We start from the raw sequence: 24,899 nt of genomic DNA on the forward strand, positions 1-24,899 counted from the left end.
TTCCCTTTATTAACCGTTTATAGGGCCCTCAGTGAAATACTTTGAAGATCAAAATTTCAAGCCAGTAGTGTTATTGGAATCCAGGGTGAGACCTTATTACCTTTGGAACATGCATAAAATGTGGATATTTTGATGGGAAAAATGTATGTCAATCTAATAACAAGAAACACCAACTTGCCGAATATATTAAGAAAAATAACAAAAGTGCTTCTATAAGAATTTCAAGAAAAACACTCAGAGAGAGAAAGAAACACATTCTATTGGTCCAACATAACCTTAGAGGCATTAATTATTATGAATTATTCATTAATTCTGCTGATACTGGCACCAACATTTTTTAGTTTATAAAACTAAATATAATTTTTAACTTGGCTTAGTAACTGTTTAACCTTTTAACTTTTCAATGAGCTTTTTGCCTTCTTGACTTGTTACCTTTTTTCAGCCTAATTTCCAGTAGGTAATATATGATTCCAGGGCCATGCTACACGCCTACAGCCATGTAGCAGGATCTTTGCTGAATGTCCGGATATAGATCTTGTGCTTGTATTTTTAGACTACTTTTTACTTCTACTCCTTATATTTTAAAAATAGTCTTGTTAGTTTTGTTTAATTTAGGATCATTTTCATTACGGCCTGTTGGCATTTAAAAACAATAAAAACCATCAAAATAATCAGTTTCATCCAGACAATTAATGTCCTTGTGGTCGGACTCGGTGCTGCCCCAACTTGTTGTTCTCCACCAGTGTTGGGAACGCTACTTTGAAAAAGCAATTAGTTATAGATACTAGTTACTTCTCCCAAAAAGTAACTGAGTTACTAACTGAGTTACTCCACAATGAAAGTAACTAGTTACTCGTAAAAGTAACTATTTTGTTACTTTTGCGTTTCTCGCCCCCGTAACCCTCACCCCCCAGGTCCCACCTTCTCGCCGTGTGTTTCCAAAGCCAGCTGAATAGAGCAGACGACAAAAACAAGAACCTGCAGAGAGTTTAGCATTTATTGCAACTCAACGTAAATGACATCAGGGGGGAACGCTATCTGACGGGCCTATAAACCCCGTCAGATAGCGCTCCCGCTGCCTAAAATGGGGGGAACGGTACCGCCTGCGCTGTGCGGGGATGCAGGGCAAACCGTATCTGATGGGGAAACGCAGCTCGACGTAACACCGGTATTTCCATGTGGAAAACGCTGTTTTGCTGCTGGAGTCCTCCTCACTCTCCATCTCTCTGTGTGTGCTGTACGTTAACACCCACCAGCAGAAATACCCACCTACCCAACTGACAGACGGAATCTCACTATACATCAGCCAATCTCATCCTCCCCTCTCTCATGACAAGGCGCGCACGAGTCCTACCATGAAAAAAGGTTCATTGTGCGACCTGAGTAACGCACAGTAACGGGGTGTCTGCAATGGTAACTGCGTTATAGTTACAGTCAAAGTAATTAGTTAGATTATTAACAGCGTTAGTAACGCCATTACTTTCAACGCCATTACTCCCATCACTGTTCACCACATACCAAAATAAAAAACAAGATGATGCAAAGTTAAATTTGACACTGTTACCATCCATCCATCCATTTTCCATCACTCTTGATCCCTGCTGGGGTGCTGGTGTCTATCTCTAGCTGTCTACGGGTGAAAGGTGGGGTCCACCCTGGACAGGTCTCCAGTCCATCACAGGGCAACACAGAGACAAAAAGGACAAGCAACCATTCACACTCACACCTAAGGAGAATTTAGAGAATCCAATTGACCTAACAGTCAAGACTGTGGAAGCAAGCAGTACCTGGAGAGAACCTACGCATGCTCAGGAAAAACATTCAAGCTTTATGCAGAAAGACCCCGGGAATCGAATCAGGAACCTTCTTACTGCAAGGCAGCAGTGCTACCCACTGCTCCACTGAGAAACTCAGATAAGGAAGTCTAAGGAAGTTATCATCCAGAATAGTAGAAAAAAGTTCCTTTAATAGGGTAGAGCAGTAAAGATTCTGGCCTTAACAGTTTTTCCATCATTTATTTTTATACTTTAAGCAATTTTAAAAATGGTTCTTTTTCTTCTACTTTTACTGAAGTTGCTGAAGTTGATCCTCTAACTTCAACAAAAGTGTTTTTAAACAGTAGGATTTATACTGGATTAATAAACATGAATACTTTGGACGGCTCTGAGATGGATTGAGGATGAGCGTCTCCTAAACTAACTGCTGTCTGCCATTGATTTTCCCTCTTTGAAGTCGGAGCTCTGCTGGGCTTGGCTCTGTGGGAAAGTAATCAAGTTGAAAAAAAAGTTTTCTCTTCCCCTGATTTCTGGGATTCACAAATACAAAAATGTTCTTTTTTTTTTGCTCTTTAATCAACATGACAGAGACAGAGTTCTCCCTCAGACTCTGACTGCAGTGGGGACTGAGGTCCAGTCGAAACTGGTCGTCAGCGTCTTGTCGCAGCATCGCTGCACCGGGACAGTCTCCAGACTGGGAGCACTGGGTGGGAGGCACCAGGGTTTACCAAAACCACCACCCGCAGAGTGAAGAGCTGGGTTCCACTTATGATGCTAATGCATATTTAAATGAGTATTTTGCATTGATCTGCATTAATCTGAGGTAAAAAGAATACGAAAATAAGCGCAAAATGAGAATCCTATATGAAGATGATGATGGAAATTCATGAGATGCAAATAAAGGCTAAATGACGGGTCCTTCCTTTCATTCTAAACGTCCATGAGGTTTTGCCTAATTGAGCTCTTGTTGTGCAATTATCCAAAGTTTGTTGAGGATTTAGCTGTTCCTGGTGTGAGGTGCAGCCAGTGCTTTGTTTAACTTCCTCCTTTCATGGCCCTGCATGTAACTCCAACCCTCTGGAGATCAGATAATCCCCAGGCTGAGGCCTATTGGTTCTGTCAGGCCCACTTATGCAGCCTGCTGTCTGACTGTTGATGAGCTGAAGCAGATCTAGATGGAGACAGAAAGATTTCGCTGGGTGTTAAAGGCTTGTCTGGGTAGAAGCTATTGTGGCTGATTCTTTGCAGGCTTTGAAGTTGACTTTGAAGTTATGAGGCAATTGAAGGAAATAAGGAAATTATCAGCAGGGCTCCTGGAGACATGATTGGACACAGCTTCCTACAGGGAGATGATGGCCAATTCACTCTAGGAGCTGATCCGTATGGCCTGCCAGCTAAATGTATAGTACACAGACACCAATTATGGCACTTTGGCACATGGGCAGCTGTCGGTTCCCAGCTCTAATGATGGACTCTGCCACCCCAGGTCGTCAGCACTTTGCTGCCAACAAAAGCTTTGCCATTACTAGCGCCTCCCTTTCAGGGACGGGGGTCTATACACCTGCAGCCGGTTAGGACCCTGGATCTGTTTCCCTGCCTACCTCCCTTTATCCAGCAGGAAGAGACAGGCTGGGGATGCATGCAGCTGTCTTCAAGCCCAGAGTTTCCCAAAGGAGGAAAACTGGAGCAGATGACCTCAGAGGGCACAACTCCAGACCTCCACACAGATGTTCAGGCTCAGCAGCATGTGGTGTGGTGACACATCGCTGTCTCTCTGACTGTAAATGCTGACAGCTATAGCACCTCTCAGCTCAGGATGTCAGATAATAAACGCACTTCAGCTAAGACAGAAAAACAAGAGTGACAGCAGACTGTGCTATCTATCTATCTATCTATCTATCTATCTATCTATCTATCTATCTATCTATCTATCTATCTATCTATCTATCTATCTATCTATCTATCTATCTATCTATCTATCTATCTATCTATCTATCTATCTATCTATCTATCTATCTATCTATCTATCTATCTATCTATCCATCCATCTATCTACTGCCTGGTAATGAATTCACTGAGCTACTAAGATTCACCATAAACGGAGCTAAATCGCTTGTGCAAACAAGAAAAGTGCATGTTTTACACTAGTGAGCCGGTTGTGATCTACTACAATGGCATAATAATGTAGAAACGTTGCAAAAGGGCAGTAAAGTCAGAGAATATAGACTCTGCAGGCGTGAATGACTCAGTGTCTGCATGACGACAAACTTGAAGAACTTTAATTCTTTGGTTTTCCACTGTTGACATATAAACACTTAAAGCCCAGAGCTTTTAGTAGTCCATTGGTGGAGGAGTCCCTCTTTGCCCTCTTATGCTCGGTTATCTGTTTCAATGATGACCCTCATAATAAACAGACCCACAGTCTGGATATACCCTGCATAATCACAGGATTCATGTTCAAAAATGTTCCTATCCAGCTTTCACCATGTACATAACATACTGACGGATAAACGATGCTCAGAAATGTGGGCTTGTATCCGTGCGTTAGCCTGTATGATGGAATCTTAAAAGGCGCTCGGCAGCCACAGCGAGACAGCAGGAGGGCTTTAGCATGACATTAATGACCTATCTGCATTCATCTTTGCTTTAACATGCAGATGTAAAGCAGAACATTGAGGTTGTCGTCATTCAGCACCCGGTCTAATGGATTTGCATTAAATTTGGTTTCACGCCTCCAACAGATGTCCTCTTAATGAGGCAACGGTCAACCAAAGAAGGCTCATTCAGGTCCAATAAAACACTTCCTGCTTTTCTTTTCACACACTCCGTCTTCATTTGGCCACTTTTATTCTGTCAGAAACTTGAATCCCTGCAGAGAAGCTTTAACACTCCTGGTTCTGTTTGGCGCTTTAGGCCAAACTGTCCAGTGATATTTCTATCATTTCCCACCCACAGAAAGAAGCAATAAAAAACTGAATATGAAAAAAGATCAAACAAGTTCAACTAAAATTAATGTTCACTAATTTCAATTCCCTTTTAATTCAGTCAAACTCAGCTCAGTGAAGCAGACTAGAATTCATATAGTAGTATAGTTCAGTTAAGTTTTTTTTTCCATGTTTTGTGGTGAAGGACCCGAAAGGTTTCTGTCTGATCCTGCTGCAGCGCTCCCTAAAATGTTGTTAGCATACGCACAAACAAAAATATTTCTGGCTCACCGCTGAATGCATTTTATGAACAGGGAACAAAATGTCTTCTTTCTGTTGTTTAATTATAAGATTATTCAGATTCATTGTTTAAAATGATAACATTGACTTTACTGAGATGTTAAATTTTTTAACATAATTTCTTTTATATCACTTGTCCTGAAAATTAAATCCCTGTACCACTTCTACAGCAAGTTTTTCTTTCTTTATATTTGAAAAAATATAATTTTTGGTTTGATGTTTGCAGTTCAATTCAGTTCATTTCGTTAGCGCCAATTCACGACACATGTCATCTCGAGGCACTTTCCAGTTCAACCAGATCATCCAGTCAGATTGATTCAAAGTTTTCTATCTGAGGAAAACCAGCTGATTGCATCGACTCATTGACTCTTCAGCAATCCCTCACACTAAGCATGCTTGTAGCGACAGTGGAGAGGAAAAACTCCCTTTGAACAGGAAGAAACCTCCAGCAGAACCAGGCTCGGTGTGAGCGGCCATCTGCTGAGGCCCACTGGGGTTCAAGGAGACAGAAGCAGACATAGAAAAAGAAGCATAGATACAAAAGGCAACTGTCAACCAGCTCCACAGGCGGCCCCGTCCAGGAAACACACAGCCAGGCAGACGAGCTCCGAGCCAGCTCCCATGTCAGAGGATGAAGAGAGCACATCCAGTTAGTCACAGTCAGAGAAACAGGACTACACTGAAAAACAGGCCGAGCTCCAGCATCTAGAAACAAGGGTGAAGATGGCAGCAGCACAGCTGATATTCTTCGTTCTCCACTGATCTGTCTGCTGCTATAGATTAAGGTTATAATCCGATTTTTCTGAAGCTACTTTAAAGCAAATTTTTCCAAAAAATGCAGTTTAATTTTTCTGAATTGTCTTTTACAAATCCAGATTTTCCTTCTCATGAAATCATTTTGTTGTTTTTAGGAAAAACTTAAATTCCTTTATTTGTGAGCCGTAGAGAAGCAAAAAAGACATTTAGAATAAAAGGTTTAAGTGAAATCTTTTTCTACTTTTACCTGACCCTGACTGAAGACCATATGACAGAAAAAACTTAAACAGACTTTAGAAGATCATAAATACACTAAAACATGTATATTTAACAAGACTGACCAGATAGCTGTACTGTAAACAAACAATGATCTAAATCAAACTCGTTAGGAGCTACTGATGTTGTTGACAGCACTCCCTCCTCCATGCGATTCCCAGATTGTGACCCCATTACCAGCATATGTGTTTGTGTTGCTGGCACAGGAGCCCCATGAATGGAAAACCCCCAAAATGTGCCGGGAGACCGGAAAAGATCCCAGGAATAGGTTTCGGGACAGGGGTCGTCACAGTGGCTTTGTCACTGCGTAGAGCTCCCATTGACACAGTGATGGAGCAGGAGGACAAGGCCCTGATGGGGGACGGGTCTCGCTAATAGGAGTCACACTGAGGCTGTCAGCGGGGCGTCCCAGTGCCACATGCGGCCACGCTACGCTGTTCACACGTGCACGTCAATGATGATATGTAGGCAACACATTAAGGCTTTGTGAGCGTGATGGAGACATGCAATCTGTTTAATACCAGGCTGCCAAAAAGCTGAAGTATACCACACTGCAGGAGGTTTGCAACATGATGTATAACCTCAATATCTTTCTGAAACTAAACTGAGATGAGATATACTGACCTAGTAATGTTATAAAGACGTGATGGACCCAATAATAAATGTTGAAAAGACATTACAAACTGGGTTTTCAATGATCTGAAAATAATGACGTTTCCTTTTTCACTTTAAAAAAACAAACAACTAGATGTTGTTTGTCGTCTTTTCAATGACTTTTTGACCAAACACACCCTGGTGCGTGACATCTCCCAGAGAGTTTGTTTTTGTTCAGGGCATCAGGCAGACCAAACAGTGATCAGTTGCTTTATCTCACAGAAACTTCCTGCAGACTCTGACACATCAGGCTTCTTATTCATCCGAAGGGACCCAGGACCTCCTGCACCACCCAGCGTCTAGCGGCGGCTCTAAGGATTTCATTCTGCTACCTAAAGATAGTCTGGGTTTATCCGGCGCTGGTTGGTGTTTTTCTGCAAATCCACCCACCAAATCCATCATGCTGAAATGTTGCAAGAAGCAAAATGTTAACATGACCATAGATGAGGGTAGGAATGTACCGGTAAATCTTCACCACAACAGATCCAGCGCCCGCTTCAGATTCCTCCACTACGAGCAGGTCTCGCATTTGGAGGCATTCATTCCAAGTTTAAGTTTGCTGTATGGAGTTACGATCAGCAACATCAGTGGAGCTCCAAACATAAAACTTAACATTTAAATAAAAGGATCCTATAAGAATTAGAAAACGTCATGTTGATGTTAATCCTGCATTAACAAGTTGTAGGGAAGTCATGTTTAAATTTCAAATCATTCTGGCTTAAAGGAATAGTACACCCAAAACATGATTAGCCTTCATTTTCTACTCACCTCCATGCTGAACAACACTCTGGAGTACTTTTTTGATATCTCAAATGCATCTGGAGATCTGGGAGGCTTCTTGCTGTCTGCTGACATTCAAATAATGGAGGTCCATGGCGCCCGAGACAGAAAGGTCCATAAAAGTCCACAAAAACGTGTCAATATTCCTCCATACTGCTCGTCCAATGTAATCCAAGTGTCCTGAGTGGGTAGCATCCAGAATTTACTCGAAACGAAGTCATTTAGAATGTTTTTAGAGCATAAACAGTAGTGTATAGGATTTCCTAATAGCGCCCCCATGCGCGCTCACGATTCTACGGAAGCCGGCAGACCAAACCGGAAGAAAGTGCGCATTCAGCGTCTGGTCTGCCGATAATGCAAGCATAGAAGAAGAAATGTGCTGTTTACCTGTGCAAAGAAAGAAACAACGAAAGAAAAATGTCTGAGGACTTCAGTGTTGAGGAAGAGCATGAGTTCTTTGCCGAGCTGAATGCGCTGGTTTGGTCTGCCGGCTTCCGTAGAATCGTGAGCGCGCATGGGGGCGCTATTAGGAAATCCTATACACTACTGTTTATGCTCTAAAAACATTCTAAATGACTTCGTTTCGAGTAAATTCTGGATGCTACCCACTCAGGACACTTGGATTACATTGGACGAGCAGTATGGAGGAATATTGACACGTTTTTGTGGACTTTTATGGACCTTTCTGTCTCGGGCGCCATGGACCTCCATTATTTGAATGTCATCAGACAGCAAGAAGCCTCCCAGATCTCCAGATGCATTTGAGATATCAAAAAAGTACTCCAGAGTGTTGTTCAGCATGGAGGTGAGTAGAAAATGAAGGCTAATCATGTTTTGGGTGTACTATTCCTTTAAACATGTATATAAATGTAGTCTTTATCCGACAATATTGTCCCAAAAGTTAAAAAATTTCCATTTTAAGAAAATCCTGTCTTAAAATCATTATTATTATTTTTTTTTATCTTATGCAGACCAGTTAGTTCTACGTCAGCCTGAACACCTAAATTCAGCCAATCATATATCAACGGTCTGTCAATCAAATTTTTTCGGTCATAGCATCTTGATTCATACAGGTGCTGGTCATAAAATTAGAATATCATGAAAAAGTAGATTGATTTCAGTAATTCCATTTAAAAAGTGAAACTTGTATATTATATTCATACATTACATACAAACTCATATATTTCAGATGTTTATTTTGTTTAATTTTGATGATTACAAATGACAACAAATGAAAATCTCAAATTCATCATATCAGAAAATTAGAATATTGTGAAAAGGTTCAAAATTGATGGCCCCTGGTGCCACACTCTAATCAGCTAATTAACTCAAACCACCTGCAAAAGCCTTTAAATGGTCTTTCAGTCTAGTTCTATAGGCTACACAATCATGGGGAAGACTGCTGACTTGACAGTTGTCCAAAAGACGACCATCGACACCTTGCACAAGGAGGGCAAGACACAAAAGGTCATCGCTAAAGAGGCTGGCTGTTCACAGAGCTCAGTGTCCAAGCACATTAATAGAGAGGCGAAGGGAAGGAAAAGATGTGGTCGAAAAAAGTGTACAAGCAAGAGAGATAACCGCACCCTGGAGAGGATTGTGAAACAAAACCCATTCAAAAATGTGGGGGAGATTCACAAAGAGTGGACTGCAGCTGGAGTGAGTGCTTCAAGAACCACCACACACAGACGTATGAAAGACATGGGTTTCTGCTGTCGCATTCCTTGTGTCAAGCCACTCTTGAACCACAGACAGCGTCAGAAGCGTCTTGCCTGGGCTAAAGAGAAACAGGACTGGACTGCTGGTGAGTGGTCCAAAGTCATGTTCTCTGATGAAAGTAAATTTTGCATTTCCTTTGGAAATCAAGGTCCCAGAGTCTGGAGGAAAAGAAGAGAGGCACTTCATCCACGTTGCTTGAAGTCCAGTGTAAAGTTTCCACAGTCAGTGATGGTTTGGGGTGCCATGTCATCTGCTGGTGTTGGTCCATTGTGTTTTCTGAGGTCCAGGGTCAACGCAGCCACATACCAGGAAGTTTTAGAGCACTTCATGCTTCCTGCAGCTGACCAACTTTTTGGAGATGCAGATTTCATTTTCCAACAGGACTTGGCACCTGCACACAGTGCCAAAGCTACCAGTACCTGGTTGAAGGACCATGGTATCCCTGTTCTTAATTGGCCAGCAAACTCTCCTGACCTTAACCCCATAGAAAATCTATGGGGTATTGTGAAGAAGAAGATGCAATACACCAGACCCAACAATTCAGAAGAGCTAAAAGCCACTATTAGAGCAACCTGGGCTATCATAACACCTGAGCAGTGCCACAGACTGATCGACTCCATGCCACGCCGCATTGCTGCAGTAATACAGGCCAAAGGAGGCCCAACTAAATACTGAGTGCTGTACATGCTCATACTTTTCATGTTCATACTTTTCAGTTGGCCAACATTTCTATAAATCCTTTGTTTTTATTGGTCTTCAGTAATATTCTAATTTTCTGATATGATGAATTTGAGATTTTCATTTGTTGTCATTTGTAATCATCAAAATTAAACAAAATAAACATCTGAAATATATGAGTTTTTATGTAATGTATGAATATAATATACAAGTTTCACTTTTTAAATGGAATTACTGAAATCAATCTACTTTTTCATGATATTCTAATTTTATGACCAGCACCTGTATGTCGCAGCTAATATACGCAAAGGTTAAAATCAGAATAATTTCCTTTCCCATTGAGTTACGTCCCAGTGTTCACGGGGATGGACGTCTGTGTCTTCGGCAGGCGTAGAGCTAACAGAACTGGCACCAATTTAGTGCTACTTGGTCCCAATGGAATTTCACATTGGGACCAAGTAGCACTAAGTTGCTAACTGGTTAGCAAGATGATTCTGACAAACCCGCCACAACCAAACTGCTCTTGAACCTTCCGCCACAACAATCCCGCCCCCTTGATAATCGACCAATCACATTCACTTTATTCACTCGTGTAAAGTCGGGCAAAACTCCGGAGAATTCGGAAATGCTACAGTTGGAACAGCCGCTTCCATATTACTTTAAAGTCACAGTTGTGTCTCTAACTTGGTTTGTTTTATTGACTGAAAGGTGCAAATGCACTGCAAACACAAATAGTACTGCGATGACTACAGTGAACCCTGCAATCACCAACATGAGACAGCCTGCTCCGCTCTGAGATTACCCCTGGTTCCAGGTCCTGACCACAATGACTGATCCACTGACCTAAAAGAAGGAAGGGTCACATCAAGATGTATGAGATCAGTGATATATGTGTGCTGTATGGCGGGAAATGTCATGATGATAGCGCCAGGAGCTATTCTGATCACTCACTTCATTTACCTGCTTTTCCCTCCTTGCTCTCTGATTATCATTCAACGTATTCGCCTGCTTCCTCTGCTATATTTACGGTTCAGCCCAGCTATCGGGGCCAGATCATTACTCGTTAATTCGTTAGTATTTCTTACTTTATTTGTGTCCCGTAAAAATTCAAAAAATATCCACTGGACTTGGTTTTCAAGATTTGAAGACGTTTCGCCACCTCTCCAGGAAGCTTTCTCAATTCAAAAGAAAGCTTCCTGGAGAGGTGGCGAAACGTCTTCAAATCTTGAAAACCAAGTCCAGTGGATATTTTTTGAATTTTTACGGGATGACTATGACCTGGATGACTGAGAACCTTCATCAGCATATTTATTTGTGTCCGTTATTCATTTTTGATTTATGAGAGTTAGTTACTTTCTTGTTCATGTTCTGACTCTTGGAGGCCAGTGGATTAAGAAGGTTTGGTGTTTGTCTCCTGCCTCCTGATCATGTCCAGAGGGTGCCAAGGATCCCTTCCTAGGGGTTTTGTGTTACTGTTGGGATCTGGGGTTCTGTCTACCTTTCTCCACCAGAGGGCGTATTGGATCTCCTGAAGCTGGAGCTGACTTCAACAGCTGTTTCTAATCTGCTCATCAGGAGACCAGTACTTAAGCGGGCTGAGAACCTCACTCCAGTGCCAGAGTGTAAGTCAGTCACGGTACAGCAAACCCTGAGCCAACCAGTCTGTCTAGTCTCCTGACTACGAGACCTGAACGTGAACCTGATCCTTTGTCTTCTCTGTTTCCCAGGTTGAACCTGTCTGAAACCAGAAACCACTATGAGCCCTCAGGGTTTTGGCTCAGCGTGCGGGGGAGGTCAGATTTAGTCCAGTAAGCCTGTCTCTTAGGCGGAGACCAGTTTAAAGTTCTGCAGTAATTCTGGTACCATGTCTTGTCTCTGTCTCTCTACCACTGAGCCCATCTGTCTCCATCTGAGCGTTTCTGTCTGAACTCGCCACTGGACTCATGGAACTCTAAACGCTCTCAACATTCCTTGAACCCTGGATCTGTCTGTTCCTGTTCGGATCAGAATGCCTAGTCGGGCCCTATTCCGTTTCTGAACTGTTTCCCTGACCTGGATCACATTCCTGCCTGCTCACTGAGGCTGCTGCTTCCGGGACACTGGTGGGCGGCTCTTGGCTGCATCTCGTTTGACAGTCCATCGGCTGGATCCTGCCTTCCTCGGATAGGATGAACTGAACAGTAAACGAGGTAAGTGTTGCACGGTGTAATAAACTCACTCTGATTATCATCTCCTGTCAGATGATCATGGTCACTTACCTATGTGTCTGCCTCCAGAGCGTCAGTGATTGGGCGGTGACCCGCTCCCCCTTCTGCAGCCATTGCAGCCCGCTTATCCTCAGCAGTCCGTTCGGTTTTGTTCTATTATTTTCTGTCATTAAATGTTTTGAAACTTCCCATTGTCTGACTCGCCTTGAATACTGAGTCCATCTGTCCCAGTTTATGACAGGAAAAAGCCATTTAAAGACAAAATAAGAGAATATTAAAATGAATGCTAAAGTTAACCCGCAGCCAGTGAAGTGAACTTAAACCTGGGAGATTTGTTTAAACGTGTCTCAGTTAAAAGCATTGGATGCAACTCAGATCTGTACCCAGAAGCTGTCAGAATCCGTTTGTATTTTTTAAAACGGATCAATTCAAAGCACACAGCAGGAGTCTGGCTCATCCCGTGTCTTTTTTTGGAGCATCTCTGCATGTTTTGTTTTTTAAAGACAGGGACAGTAAGCCTTTACCTCAGCGACCCTGATTCACAGCCTCCTGGGATGATTATGAATCTAATAATTAAACATTTATAGCCAACAACACCTGCTCTCCGGACCCCCTCAGCCCCATACTCCCCTCCAGGGACCCCATCAGAGAGAGGGAGGAGAGGAGAGGGGAGAGAGAGAGAGAGGGAGGAGGAGCTAGAGGGAGGGGTTGGAGAGCGGAGAACAATCTGAAGGGTCAACATCACTTCGCTGGATTCTTCCACAGCAGCAAGAGGCTGTTGTTCAGGGTGACGGCAGACGGCATGTGAAGTTATTTAATCCCAGAACAATAGAAACAAGGAGGACAGCCCGATCCGATGCTCAGGGGGAGTCACAGCAGGACCCCCATCACCCCCCCTCTGCAGGCTGACAACCGATTTCCACCAACTTTACTTCTATTTCTACTCACTTTACACTTTTCTGATTTATTTTCTCCCACGTGTGGAAGCCTGAGCAGAGCATCACTTGAAGAAAGCCTGACTTTCAGGAGGACAAGCTGAGAGGAAGCAGCCAGAGCAGCGGGGCTGCAGGTCCCTCTGGGGGGGCACCATGCTGCGCTACCTGATCAAGACCCTGCTGCAGATGAATCTATTCACCGACACCATCAGGAACCCATCCAACGGCAGCGATCTGTTCTTCAACGAGTCTCTGCCGTCCTTTAACAGCTCGCTGCTGGACTGGGGGAACTTCACGGGCTCCAACGGTGAGTGATCAGGGTTCCTTTACGCCTTCACCCACTCAGGCAGCAGATCATGCTGACAGGAGAAGTTAGGAGCTGATGGACATGAGGGGCGGGATGTCCTGATGTCCTCACAGATTAGCAGCTATGATCCTGGGTTCTCCTTCCATGCAGATAATGAGATGAAACTTTCCGTGGAAGGTTTCTGTTAGCAGGGGAATCAGATGGCTGTGAGTGAAAAGTGGTTTGCTCTGGTAGATGAAGCTGTGAACTCTCCTGAACTTCTCTCTCCTCATCCTCGCCACGGTGAGCTGATCACACCAAGGCTCTGTTTCTTTATAGGTTCTGATCCTGCATGGGCTGAAGGTCTAATGAGGTTCACCCAGGCTGGGTGTTACTCTGACTGTTTCACTGCATACATGCATTCAGATAAGCATGTGTGTGTGTGTGTGTGTGTGTGAGAGCAAACAGCTGAGTTAAGCCATCAGATCACCTTGATGCCGTCTGTAATGGGAGCACTGGCTTTGACTCCATGTCGGTGCATGCCAATGAAAGCGGTTTAAAGCCCACAGATCGCTGTCATTTCTGCTCATCATGTTATGGGGTGTTAATACTGGTTTCATTCTTCCTTTTCCAGTATTGTACTGGTTTTTCAGACCTCCTGCTGTTTGTTTGGTCTAAGCCAACCAGCAGCATCCCTGTCTCTGTGCTCCAGTTTGGGTGCAGATGGCAGATCTTTGGCCATCTGAAGAGGGTCAAGCAGCACCTATCCTTCCATTGCTGCTCTTTAAAGCGCTCACTGCTCTTTGGTTTTTGTTCTTTTTGGCCCAAACGTGTGATGGATTGCAAATGGAGGGGCTGGTTCTATAGATACACTATATTGCCAAAAGTATTTGCTCACCTGCCTTGACTCACATATGAGCTTAAGTGACATCCCGTTCCTAATCCATAGGGTTCAATATGACGTCGGTCCACCCTTTGCAGCTAGAACAGCTTCAACTCTTCTGGGAAGGCTGTCCACAAGGTTTAGGAGTGTGTTTATGGGAATTTTTGACCATTCTTCCAGAAGCGCATTTGTGAGGTCGCACACTGATGTTGGACGAGAAGGCCTGGCTCTCAGTCTCCGCTCTAATTCATCCCAAAGGTGTTCTATCGGGTTGAGGTCAGGACTCTGTGCAGGCCAGTCAAGTTCATCCACACCAGACTCTGTCATCCATGTCTTTATGGACCTTGCTTTGTGCACTGGTGCACAGTCATGTTGGAAGAGGAAGGGGCCAGCTCCAAACTGTTCCCACAAAGTTGGGAGCATGGAATTGTCCAAAATGTCTTGGTATGCTGAAGCATTCAGAGTTCCTTTCACTGGAACTAAGGGGCCAAGCCCAGCTCCTGAAAAACAACCTCACACCATAATCCCCCCTCCACCAAACTTTACACTTGGCACAATGCAGTCAGACAAGTACCGTTCTCCTGGCAACCGCCAAACCCAGACCCGTCCATCAGATTGCCAGATGGAGAAGCGCGATTCGTCACTCCAGAGAACGCGTCTCCACTGCTCTAGAGTCCAGTGGCGGCGTGCTTTACACCACCGCATCCGACGCTTTGCATTGCACTTGGTGATGTATGGCTTGGATGCAGCTGCTCGACCATGGAAACCCATTCCATGAAGCTCTCTGCGCACTGTTCTTGAGCTAATCTGAAGGCCACATGAAGTTTGGAGGTCTGTAGTGATTGACTCTGCAGAAAGTTGGCGACCTCTTCGCACTATGCGCGTCAGCATCCGCTGACCCCGCTCCGTCAGTTTACGTGGCCTACCTCTTCGTGGCTGAGTTGCTGTCGTTCCCAAACACTTCCATTTTCTTATAATACAGCTGACAGTTGACTGTGGAATATTTAGGAGCGAGGAAATTTCACGACTGGATTTGTTGCACAGGTGGCATCCTATCACAGTTCCACGCTGGAATTCACTGAGCTCCTGAGAGCGACCCATTCTTTCACAAATGTTTGTAAAAACAGTCTGCATGCCTAGGTGCTTGAATTTATACACCTGTGGCCATGGAAGTGATTGGAACACCTGATTCCAATAATTTGGATGGGTGAGCAAATACTTTTGGCAATATAGTGTATATAGACGTGAACTATGAGGAACTATGAATCTAATGAGGGAAATCTATCAGAGGCAGACGGATCTGGGCTCATATTCCTCTGAGTCATCTCCCACTGATGGCATCGATGCGTTCAGGCTGACAAAATGAGGAGAAATAGTTCAACTAATCAGTGAGGTGAAAGAAGGACTGACCGCATGGAGACAGACTGATGGGGAAACTCTGCTTTCTCATTTCTGCTCTCAATGAAAGTCGATGCAGTCGCTCTGTTTGGATCAGACCAAAGTGTTTAACAGAAGTGTTGAACATAATAGAGATGCTTCTGCTTGTCTATTATGTGCTGATTCATCAGTGTGTGTGTGTGGGGGGGTCCCATGCTTGGTCAAACCGTGGGTATCCAAGCGAGGAGCTCGATAGCAGAAGAGTGGAGCTCAGAGGGAGGCTCAATGAGAAAATCAATGACCAGTTTGGAAAATAATTGACTGAAACACAGAAGCAAAACTCTACAGCGGCCTGCTGGTTCTGGACGCTTCGTCTCTTCAGCTTTATTCTTTATTACTGCAGGTTGTTTCTGCTCCAACCGGTGAACAGCAGCTTGCTGATCCGATCTGAGCGTCGCTAAACGCACTGAAGCTCCTTTTCTGGGGTGAGAGGAAAGAAAAAGCTTCAAACTTAAAGAAATCCACCAAAATGTTTCATACAATTAAAGATATTTCTGATTTAAACATAATTATATAAGGTTATTTACTGCTGAATTTATAGGCATCATCTATTCAAGCATGTTTACATTTTAACAGCATTAACCCCCCCCCCCCCACACACACTTAAGCAGACAGCAACAATACGTTTGAAAACAAACGATGCAAAGAGCAGTGTTACTAACTTAGCGCTTTAGACCTCTCTAGCACTTTGATTTCTAAAAAGCTCCTAGCGCCAAATCTAGAGACTTTTTTCTGCTACTGGAGACTTTGGAGACAACATCTAAAAGCAGCGAACTCTGCTCTCCAGAGCGAGTAGATTGGTAACCCCGCCTCCTGCTCTCCTCTATCTTGTCTGCTGTCATGATTCATGCAGCTATTATTTCATCCAAATGAAAAATGGAGAACAGATAAGCAGATCATGGCTTGTCTACAGTGAAAAGAAGGACTGGGTTATTTACTTTGGCCTTTTTGGAAACACAGGAAGGAGCAATCAGCTAAGTGAGCTTAGTGCTTGGAAAAAATCTTTCATTCCTTTAGAGACAGCATGAAAAGTCAGCTGAGTACAAAACATAGAGAGGAAAACAAGAAGAAAAGGGACAAGAAGAGAGGGACACAACCTAGAACAGATAATGGATGTCTATTCTATTAACATTTCTCTATCTGTAGAATGGGTCTGTTCTATGTGTTGTCTTCTCCATTCAGAGGGGCCCCTGCCTGTCTTTGCCTAGGGCCCCATATTTCCTAAATCCGCCCCTGAATAGACTGTGCTTAAATTGAATTGAATTCCTCTCCTATGCAATAGTTTTGCTCATTCAGTGCGTGTCTGATGTGTGATCAACTCAAACTGCGTTGCAAACTGCTATGTCAGCCGTGCTACGCGCTTTGATCCATGTGTTCACTCACGCTGCAGCCCGATGGCAGACTCTGTCCTTGGTGCTGAATGAACCATATGTAGCTGATAAAATATCTGCCTGTATGGATTTAATTACTTCCAGCGCACATAAGGGGGTTAAAAAAACTTTGAATTTTTTCCAAAGGAATCCCTGAATTATATCCAGATTAAATGTTCTGCTGCTAATGTTTATGTTTTAATAAAGTCTCTTATTGAAAGGCACAAAGATCATCTTTAACTATTTCTCTCTTTCTTCCTGCTTCTATCTATTCAAATAAGAGGGAATTGTTTTCCTGTAGTTTTCCCTTTCAATATTTTAACATTTTATTTTCCATTAAATTAAGCTCTGCATCGTTTGCAGGTTGTCTGTGTATTTTTCTTATATAAGACCCCTATGAAATGATTATCATGTAGGCTATTGTGTATAGATATGTAGGTTATATACGTCTCAATCTGAACAAAAAGAAAATTCATGCAGGGATGATACTTTATTAAGTATCATTCTTTCTGATAGTTAATAAAGTATCAGAAAGAATGTCTACTTTCACCTCTGGTGGCAACATTATCTTATCAGTTTATCCAAAGAGGCTGAAATGAATATATCTACAGGGGATCTAGCGGGTTATCTACTGCAAAACAGAATCAAAGCAACTAGGAAAAAATTAAAAAATAAATGAAATAAAAGGAAAAATGCAGAAACAAAAAACAATATTAAAAACAGTTGGACTAAAGAAAATAAAAAGTTGAACTATTTATGTTTCAGTTGAACTGTTTAACTGGAACAGTCGAAGGCAATCCTAAACAAAAGTGTTTTTAGTCTTGATTTAAAGGAACTCAGGCTTTCCGCACTTTTACAGTTTTCTGGAAGTTTGCTCCAGATAAGCGGAGCATAGGAACTAAATGCTGCTTCTCCATGTTTAGTTCTGGTTCTAGGTCTGCAGAGCAGGCTGGAGCCAGAAGACCTGAGTGGTCTGGAGGGTTGATACACTGATAGCAAGTCTGTGATGTATTTAGGTGCTAAGCCATTCAGAGATTTATAGACTAACAGAAGGATTTAAAAGTCTATTCTCTGAGATACAGGGAGCCAGTGGAAGGACTTTAGAACCGGGGTGATGTGCTCTACTTTCTTAGTCTTAGTGAGGACATGGGCAGCAGGTTATTCTTCAGGTTATAGAAAGCCCACCTTGTAATTGTCTTTAAATGCTTTTGGAGGTTCAAGTCTGAATCCAGCACTACACCTAGATTTGGGGCCTGATCAGTGGTTACTAGCTGAAGCGACTGAAGCTGTGTGCTAACTTTAGATCTCTCCTCTATTGGTCCAAAGATTATTACTTCAGTTTTGTTTTTATTCAGTTGAAGAACATTATGGCACATCCAGGCATTGATTTCTTCTAAGCATTTCCTCAGTGCTTGAATTGGTTCATAGTCACCTGGTGACATGGTGATGTAAAGCTGTGTGTCGTCTGCATAGTTATGGTAGCTGATGTTGTTGTGTTTTATTAACTGAGCCAGAGGGAGCATGTAGATATTGAATAGGAGGGGACCCAGGATGGACCCTTGGGGAACCCCACATGTGATTTTTGTCATCTCTGATGTAAAGTTGCCTACTGTAAGAAGGTGACGCGGTCTGCTCATGCGCTCTTTGTTATCTGAGAACCGAGCCAGAACTGCACCACACTGAGCCCTACTGATGAAGTAGAACCATGTTAGCGTGGTTCGGTTGTGTCTGGCGCGTTCCGGTTCAGTTGTTAGCACCATTTACGCTCAATGGTTGCCTTGGTTACCGTGCTCAGACCGATCTCAGCACAGTTTCTAAAGGGTAGTGGAAATAAGGCTAAAGGATGTTTTTCATTCCTGTTTCCTTTGTTCCACATTAAACAGACCAGAGTTTGTTTCCCTTTAATCTGGACTTTTAGTTCTGGTGGAAACTTTGGAGCAAAAAACCAAGACCTGTTTTTAGAGGTGGGCTTGATCTGATCCAGGTCTGACTGGACCTGGATCCCCCCCAGATCATCTCTGTCCGACAGGAGCAACGACCGTCACACAAGACTTTAATGGAAACTTACAGTTTTTCTGCTAAAAGTCCAGTTTGACCAAATAGGAAAAATGTGTGTTCTGGTTTGGACCAGATGTATGTCTAACAAACATTTTTTAATAAAACCTGGATTCTGTTAGAGAACTTTAAATGAGACGACCTTGAATGAAGGAAATAAATCAAATCTCTGTGTTTAGAGACTCTAGTCAGCTGGAGAGACGAGTGCACGTCTGCATTTCCTCTGCTTCTCATTGACAGCAGCATCAAACCGCTCAGTGTGACCCGATGGTTTGGAACCTTCAGTGAACTAACATACATATGAAGCGCGTCTGCAGCAGAGACGTGTATCTGATGCAGCAATAGAGGAGGCCTCTGAGCGCTCAGACACGCTGAGCCGCCTTCACATCAAACAGACACTGTTTCAATCAATGTACTTCAGAATAGGAGCTCCTCCAGTGTAAACCCATCCATGTTGGACAATTCTGCCAGCAGGAGCAAAATACTTTATATCTGGCCTGTTTGTGTTTGTAAATGTTGTATTTTTAGAGTTTGTCCTCCTTCAGCAGCACAGAGCTACAGGACAGATTCTGAAAAATGACGTTCAATAGAGAAAACATTTATAGCCCTTTAAGCCCGGTGGGCCCGGTTCAGGACTCAGCTGACACCAGCTGATGTTTATCTATCTATAGAAATGCATAGAAATGCATTTTGCACTTTTGGCATTGTGCCAAAACCATTTCCTCGTCGCACACTGTCCACTAAAACCTCTGTGGAACAAACATGCTTCAACTGATTCAGTCCATATTAGCTTAAGTTATAGTCAAGATGTGGATCTATAAAGTCTGAGGGTTCATCCAGAGATTCAAATGCGCTTTCATGGTGTTTTGCAGTGTTTATTTTGGGAAATAATTGGGCGAGGCTAAATATTAGACATAAATCAGACATGATGACATTTAAAAAAAACGGTTCCACCTGAAAAATATTCCTCAATGCCTTTCTGTTATACAAATACAAACAAATGTATTTCCAATTTATAGATTGAGCGCTGAACTTGATTTAATTCATATATGTAATTTCAGGAGGAATTTGCTCCTAAGACACTCAGGGTTTAAGGGGTTAAGTTTAAAAATGTCATTCACTGTAAAAACCTTTAAAGACAACTTTCCCAATACATGGCTGTTCCTCTGTCTTGCCCTTTGGGGACATGTCCAAGCGTGTCCCGGCCTCCTGCACTGAGCAGGTAGAGGAGATGGACAGACCGTGTAATTCAGTGAAGGGGCGGAGTCAGAGTAAATAAATATGCACACCCAGGAGAAGGCCAGTGGCTGGAAGTGGGAAGGGATTTTGCTCCCATTCCGCTGCTGTTTTGACTGGGAAGGGCCATTTTTATTGGCTGCTACTGTAGATGTTGAAGCAGCGAGGAGCAAACCTGTGTTTAACATCTGCATCCATGAGCAGGGCCTCCTGGGCAGCTGGAGAAGGCGGCGCTGCTGCTCTGCTGCCTAATTATACGTCTGTGAGTGAATGTAAAATAACTCATAGCCACTAATGTGGCCATTTGTCCTTTCCTGGAGGTCAAGCAGATTCACCTCCACTCTTCTCTCTTTAAAACTGTCAGGAACTTGGCATCTCGCTGGGTGTATATTTTCTAGCCTTTTAAGCTATTTCCATATGCAAATTCACAAAAAGCAGCTTACAGACACTTTATTTGGTCTCAAACCAAAGTATCAGCAGAGTGTTTTTCATTGCAAATCAGTGTTACACATAATTGCGCCAGTTCGCTCCGGGAGAAACCACCAGAATTAAAAAAAGAGAGGAAGAGGAGCAGCACGGGTCCCAGCAGGAGCTCCAGCTGCAGGGTTAAACTACCTTCAGCTGAATGTTAAACTGAGGGCTGAGGAGCAGTTTGCACGGCTCCTCTCTGCAGCTCAGGGTTTATGTGTTGTGCTGGAACAGCTGACTGCTACAGATATATTAATAATAGATTTCTGGGGAGAGTTTAGGAGAACAAGCATCTTTATTGATAGTGTGAGCCAACCTGCAGGAAGCGGAGCTGATACCTTCCTCTGCTGGCTCTGCCGCTGAGGCTGGACAGCCGTTACCCCGCCGCTCTCTGCTTCTGGAGCCCACATCACATGGAGCTCAGATGTAGGAGCACAATGCAGAGCTGCATGTTTATTCAGAGGCAGCAGGACTGCAGGACGACACGGTTCCCCTCAGGGCCCCACGCTTCCGGTGGAAGCGGCTCCTGATGCCAGCGTGATGCCGCCATCATTAAACGTGACCTTTGTGTCGGAGCTGCGGCTCCTGCTTTTAAGTGAGGTAGAAAGAGAATGTCTGATGATCAGGGAGGCTTCAGTGGCGCCGGGCCAGACCAACCGGGTGGAGAACGGGGGGGTTCACCCTAACAGGGCGGCCAGTCTGTAGTCAGCTGGTCCATTTTCTGATCCCAGTTCAACCAGACTGAATGGAAGGAAACTGGAGAGTCCAGACGTGTTCTGTGCAACATGGTTAGTGGAACATATATGAAGGATGTTTGTCACTTTTCCTATCAGTTATTATCAATTTATATCAACATAAGATTTAATTCAAAAATGGTTTGTTTGGACGGAGCTGATGTTCCTTGCTCTCCATGCCTGCGCAAAGAAAAAAAGAAAAGGGCTGGCATGTTTTATTTGAACTTAAAATGAGGATTACAAAATAAACTACAGTTTTATTTAGTAAAAAATTATAAAAAAAAGTGAAGCCTAGAAAGAGCTTGACTTATAAGGTCACTTATATTGATTTATAATGCTGGAATAATTTAATTCAATGACTTTATGAACATAGTCTGACCATCAATCATGAAACAATTAGGGAGGCGATGACAAAGAACCTGAAAGAGGGAAGAAATGTTGGGAGGGTTAAATGTTCATTTGATTAGCTGAGCTTTTATCTTTTTATTTAACAATAGTTTCATATCTGAGGAGTTGATGTGGCTTTAAAATGTTCATACGTCTGTTTAGGATTCTGTTGTGGGTTTTCTTGGCAACTTTTTTATTTTTTGTCTCAGAATTACATCATATCCACCTGAATGAAGAAATAGAATGAGAGTGTGGGTTATATAGTCCGGCTCGTTTATCCATAACACTGATGGATCCACCGGGGATGAAGTTCAAACGCTCTAAACGCATCCAAAGCCCCGACGATTATAAATGACTAAATAGAAGCAGTAGGACAGGCTGGTGTTAGTCTGAGCTGACGTTATCTCCATCAGAGCAGATGAATCACAGGTTTAGTGATCTGTTAATTATTCATCTTGACTTTATAAAAGGTTTAAACTTCCACACCTGTAGTTGTCTGTACTTTATAAATCCCTGGAGGTGAGCAAACACAACGGGGGGCGGAGCTGTAGACATCATGAAGGTTCCACAGAGGAAGCTAATCGATTAAGCTGTCGATTATTTATCAATTGATAATCAGAAAGCCAAAGGTTCCTTAAAGAATACTTTATAAAATTAAACCAGGTGACACTGGAACTTTTCGACTGAGGATTTCTGGAAAGAGCAGATTGACAAGAAAAAGGTTTTTTTAAACCTTAAATGCAAAATGTTCATACATTCTTTTTACAATCCTGGTATAATTCCTGCTCTAAGTGAGTCATTCTGTCAGCTTAAGGAATGATTCAGTCTCTATAGAATTGATAAATGAGCTGACCATTATTTCAATAGTCGATTAATCTGATTAATTATTATTATTAATTATATTCATATCAGATTTTGTAGAACACAAGGAATCACCCAAAGCACACAGTTCAAAGGTCAGACTGAGGACATCAACAAGTTATCACAGAAATGATCCGTTTCTGATATTTAGCAAATCAAAACATCCATCTGAACTAAAAGAGGAAAAATTTATTGTCGGATTCATTGTTAAAATTTCAAAGTAGACAATTGTAAGGTCTGTTTAGGGACAACAGATGAAGAATAGACTGTTGGCTAATTTTGATGCATTTGCAGCAAAGCTAATTAATTCATCTGTCCCTGTCGAATAAATTAAAAAAGAATAAAAAAAAGGCTTGTCTTTTAAAAACTCTACTGAAAATGTCTGTCAGATGAGCATACCCCGTCAGACCAGCAATACCTGTTTATCCCTTTAGTTTTGTACAAAAAATAGACTTTAAATTACCTCAACGGGCATGTATCCCTTTAGTCATGTACAAAAAACTATTTAATGACTTACTCTTTGGTGTTTTTTGAAGCGTATGACGATCTGACCTTAATTTTTTTGTACATGACTAAGGGAAAGACGCCTGTTGAGGTAGTTTAAAGTTTATTTTTTGTACTTAACTAAAGGGATAAATGCAAATCTGACGTCTTGCGTATTGACCATAGGTATGCTGGTCTGACAGAACACCGGCTTTAATCTGTGATGATGTCAGCAGTTCCTGAAGGTATCAGCATTGAAACAGGAAGTAGATGCTGGAGGTCAGTGCAGGCGGACAACCGTCCTGCATCCCTGATTCCATCCCAGGCAGACATCCATCCATTTCCCATCACCCTCATCTCTGCTGGGGTGGTGAAGGCTGCTGGTGTCTCTATCTCAGTGAGCAAGAGGCAGGGTCCATCTTAGACAGGTCTCCAGTCCATCACAGGGCAACACAGAGACAAACAGGACAAACAACCATTCACACCTAAGGAGAATTTAGAGAAGCCAATTAACCTAACAGTCATGTTTTTGGACTGTGGGGGGAAGTCAGAGTACCCGGAGAGAACCCCCGCATGCTCAGGGAGAACATGCAAACTCCATGCAAAAAGACCCCGGGAATCAAACCCAGAACATTCTTGCTGCAAGGCAGCAGTGCTTTCCTCTGTGCCCCCAGGCAGACATTATTATGGTTATTATTAGTGTTGCACCGATGCCATTTTTTCTGGCTGTGCAGCATCTGTTTAAAATTGATGTGTGTGTATCAATGAAGAACTGCATCCTACTTGGATGTAAAATAATCGCCATCATGGCTTCATGTCAAGCAGCTGCCTACCTTTATGAAGCAGGAAAAAGACTAAAACAAAGTGAATCCAGTAGAACTTTTTATTACCTACCTGGAATGGGTGACAATAGTTGAAGAAACCTTTGGCTCTCTAAATGGTATCGGTGACCTATTGGTTGGTACTCTCCGATACCGGTACCACCATTTTAGTGCTGGATCAGGGCTCTAGCCGATACTGGTATCGGTATCAGTGCAACATTAGTTATTATTCAGACAAATAATTTAAAAGCAACTGAAGAAGCTGAATATTCATGCATACTTTTTATGTTAACAGAAGAAAATAAAACTCATGAAGTTTAAAAACAGTTATTCCTTCCTGAAGCTGTGGCAGAGCTGAGAGTCTGCAGGGTTGGATATAATATGCAGAAATATGGATGAAGCTGAGCCCTGAATGGAAAAGAACAAAGAAGATCTGAGAGATGAAGGATCTCCATGCCTTCGAACAACAACTCGGACAGCTGGTCCAGCTTTAAGCAGGTGGTTTAATCTGAGTTTCCTCTTTAACTGGAGCGAGACGAGACGACGCCTTGCCCTAAAGTTAGCTGAGCTGCACATGTTCAGATCATCCTATCATCTGCTCTCATAGAGGCAGCAGTCAGGTAGAAACATCAGCAGGATGTTTCATGTTTTATTGGGACCCCTGTAACTTTAATGAGGGGCGGGGCTGTCTGGATACACAGCAGAGGTCAAAGGTGAACTGGCTGCTCCAACCTCTACCTGGAGAGACCAGTTAGGGAGTGAAAATGTTCCAAAGGAGCAACTATAAAGAAATAAATCAGGTAGATCAGTAATTTTCAGCTTCTCATGACATTTATCTGAGTTATTCTTTTTTTTTTTAATCCGGATGATTTTT

General features: G+C 42.8%; 1 protein-coding gene across 3 annotated transcripts in view; it reads left to right on the forward strand.

Annotated features, from left to right (window-relative positions):
• Positions 1–12,826: 12,826 nt before the first annotated feature.
• robo3 (roundabout, axon guidance receptor, homolog 3 (Drosophila)) overlaps positions 12,827–24,899 on the forward strand; it is a 233,956-nt gene continuing 221,883 nt past the window's right edge. For 2 of the 3 annotated variants that reach the window (XM_038297823.1, XM_038297824.1), the window contains exon 1: positions 13,158–13,311. In XM_038297823.1, the coding sequence (XP_038153751.1) occupies positions 13,158–13,311 (154 nt within the window). Of the gene's footprint in view, positions 13,312–24,899 lie in introns of all 3 variants that reach the window. The other variant, XM_038297822.1, reaches the window with a different exon arrangement.

This window comes from Cyprinodon tularosa, unplaced genomic scaffold (genome assembly GCF_016077235.1).
Source record: "Cyprinodon tularosa strain WSP-4 unplaced genomic scaffold, ASM1607723v1 ctg399, whole genome shotgun sequence".
NCBI classification, from domain to species: Eukaryota; Metazoa; Chordata; class Actinopteri; order Cyprinodontiformes; family Cyprinodontidae; genus Cyprinodon; species Cyprinodon tularosa.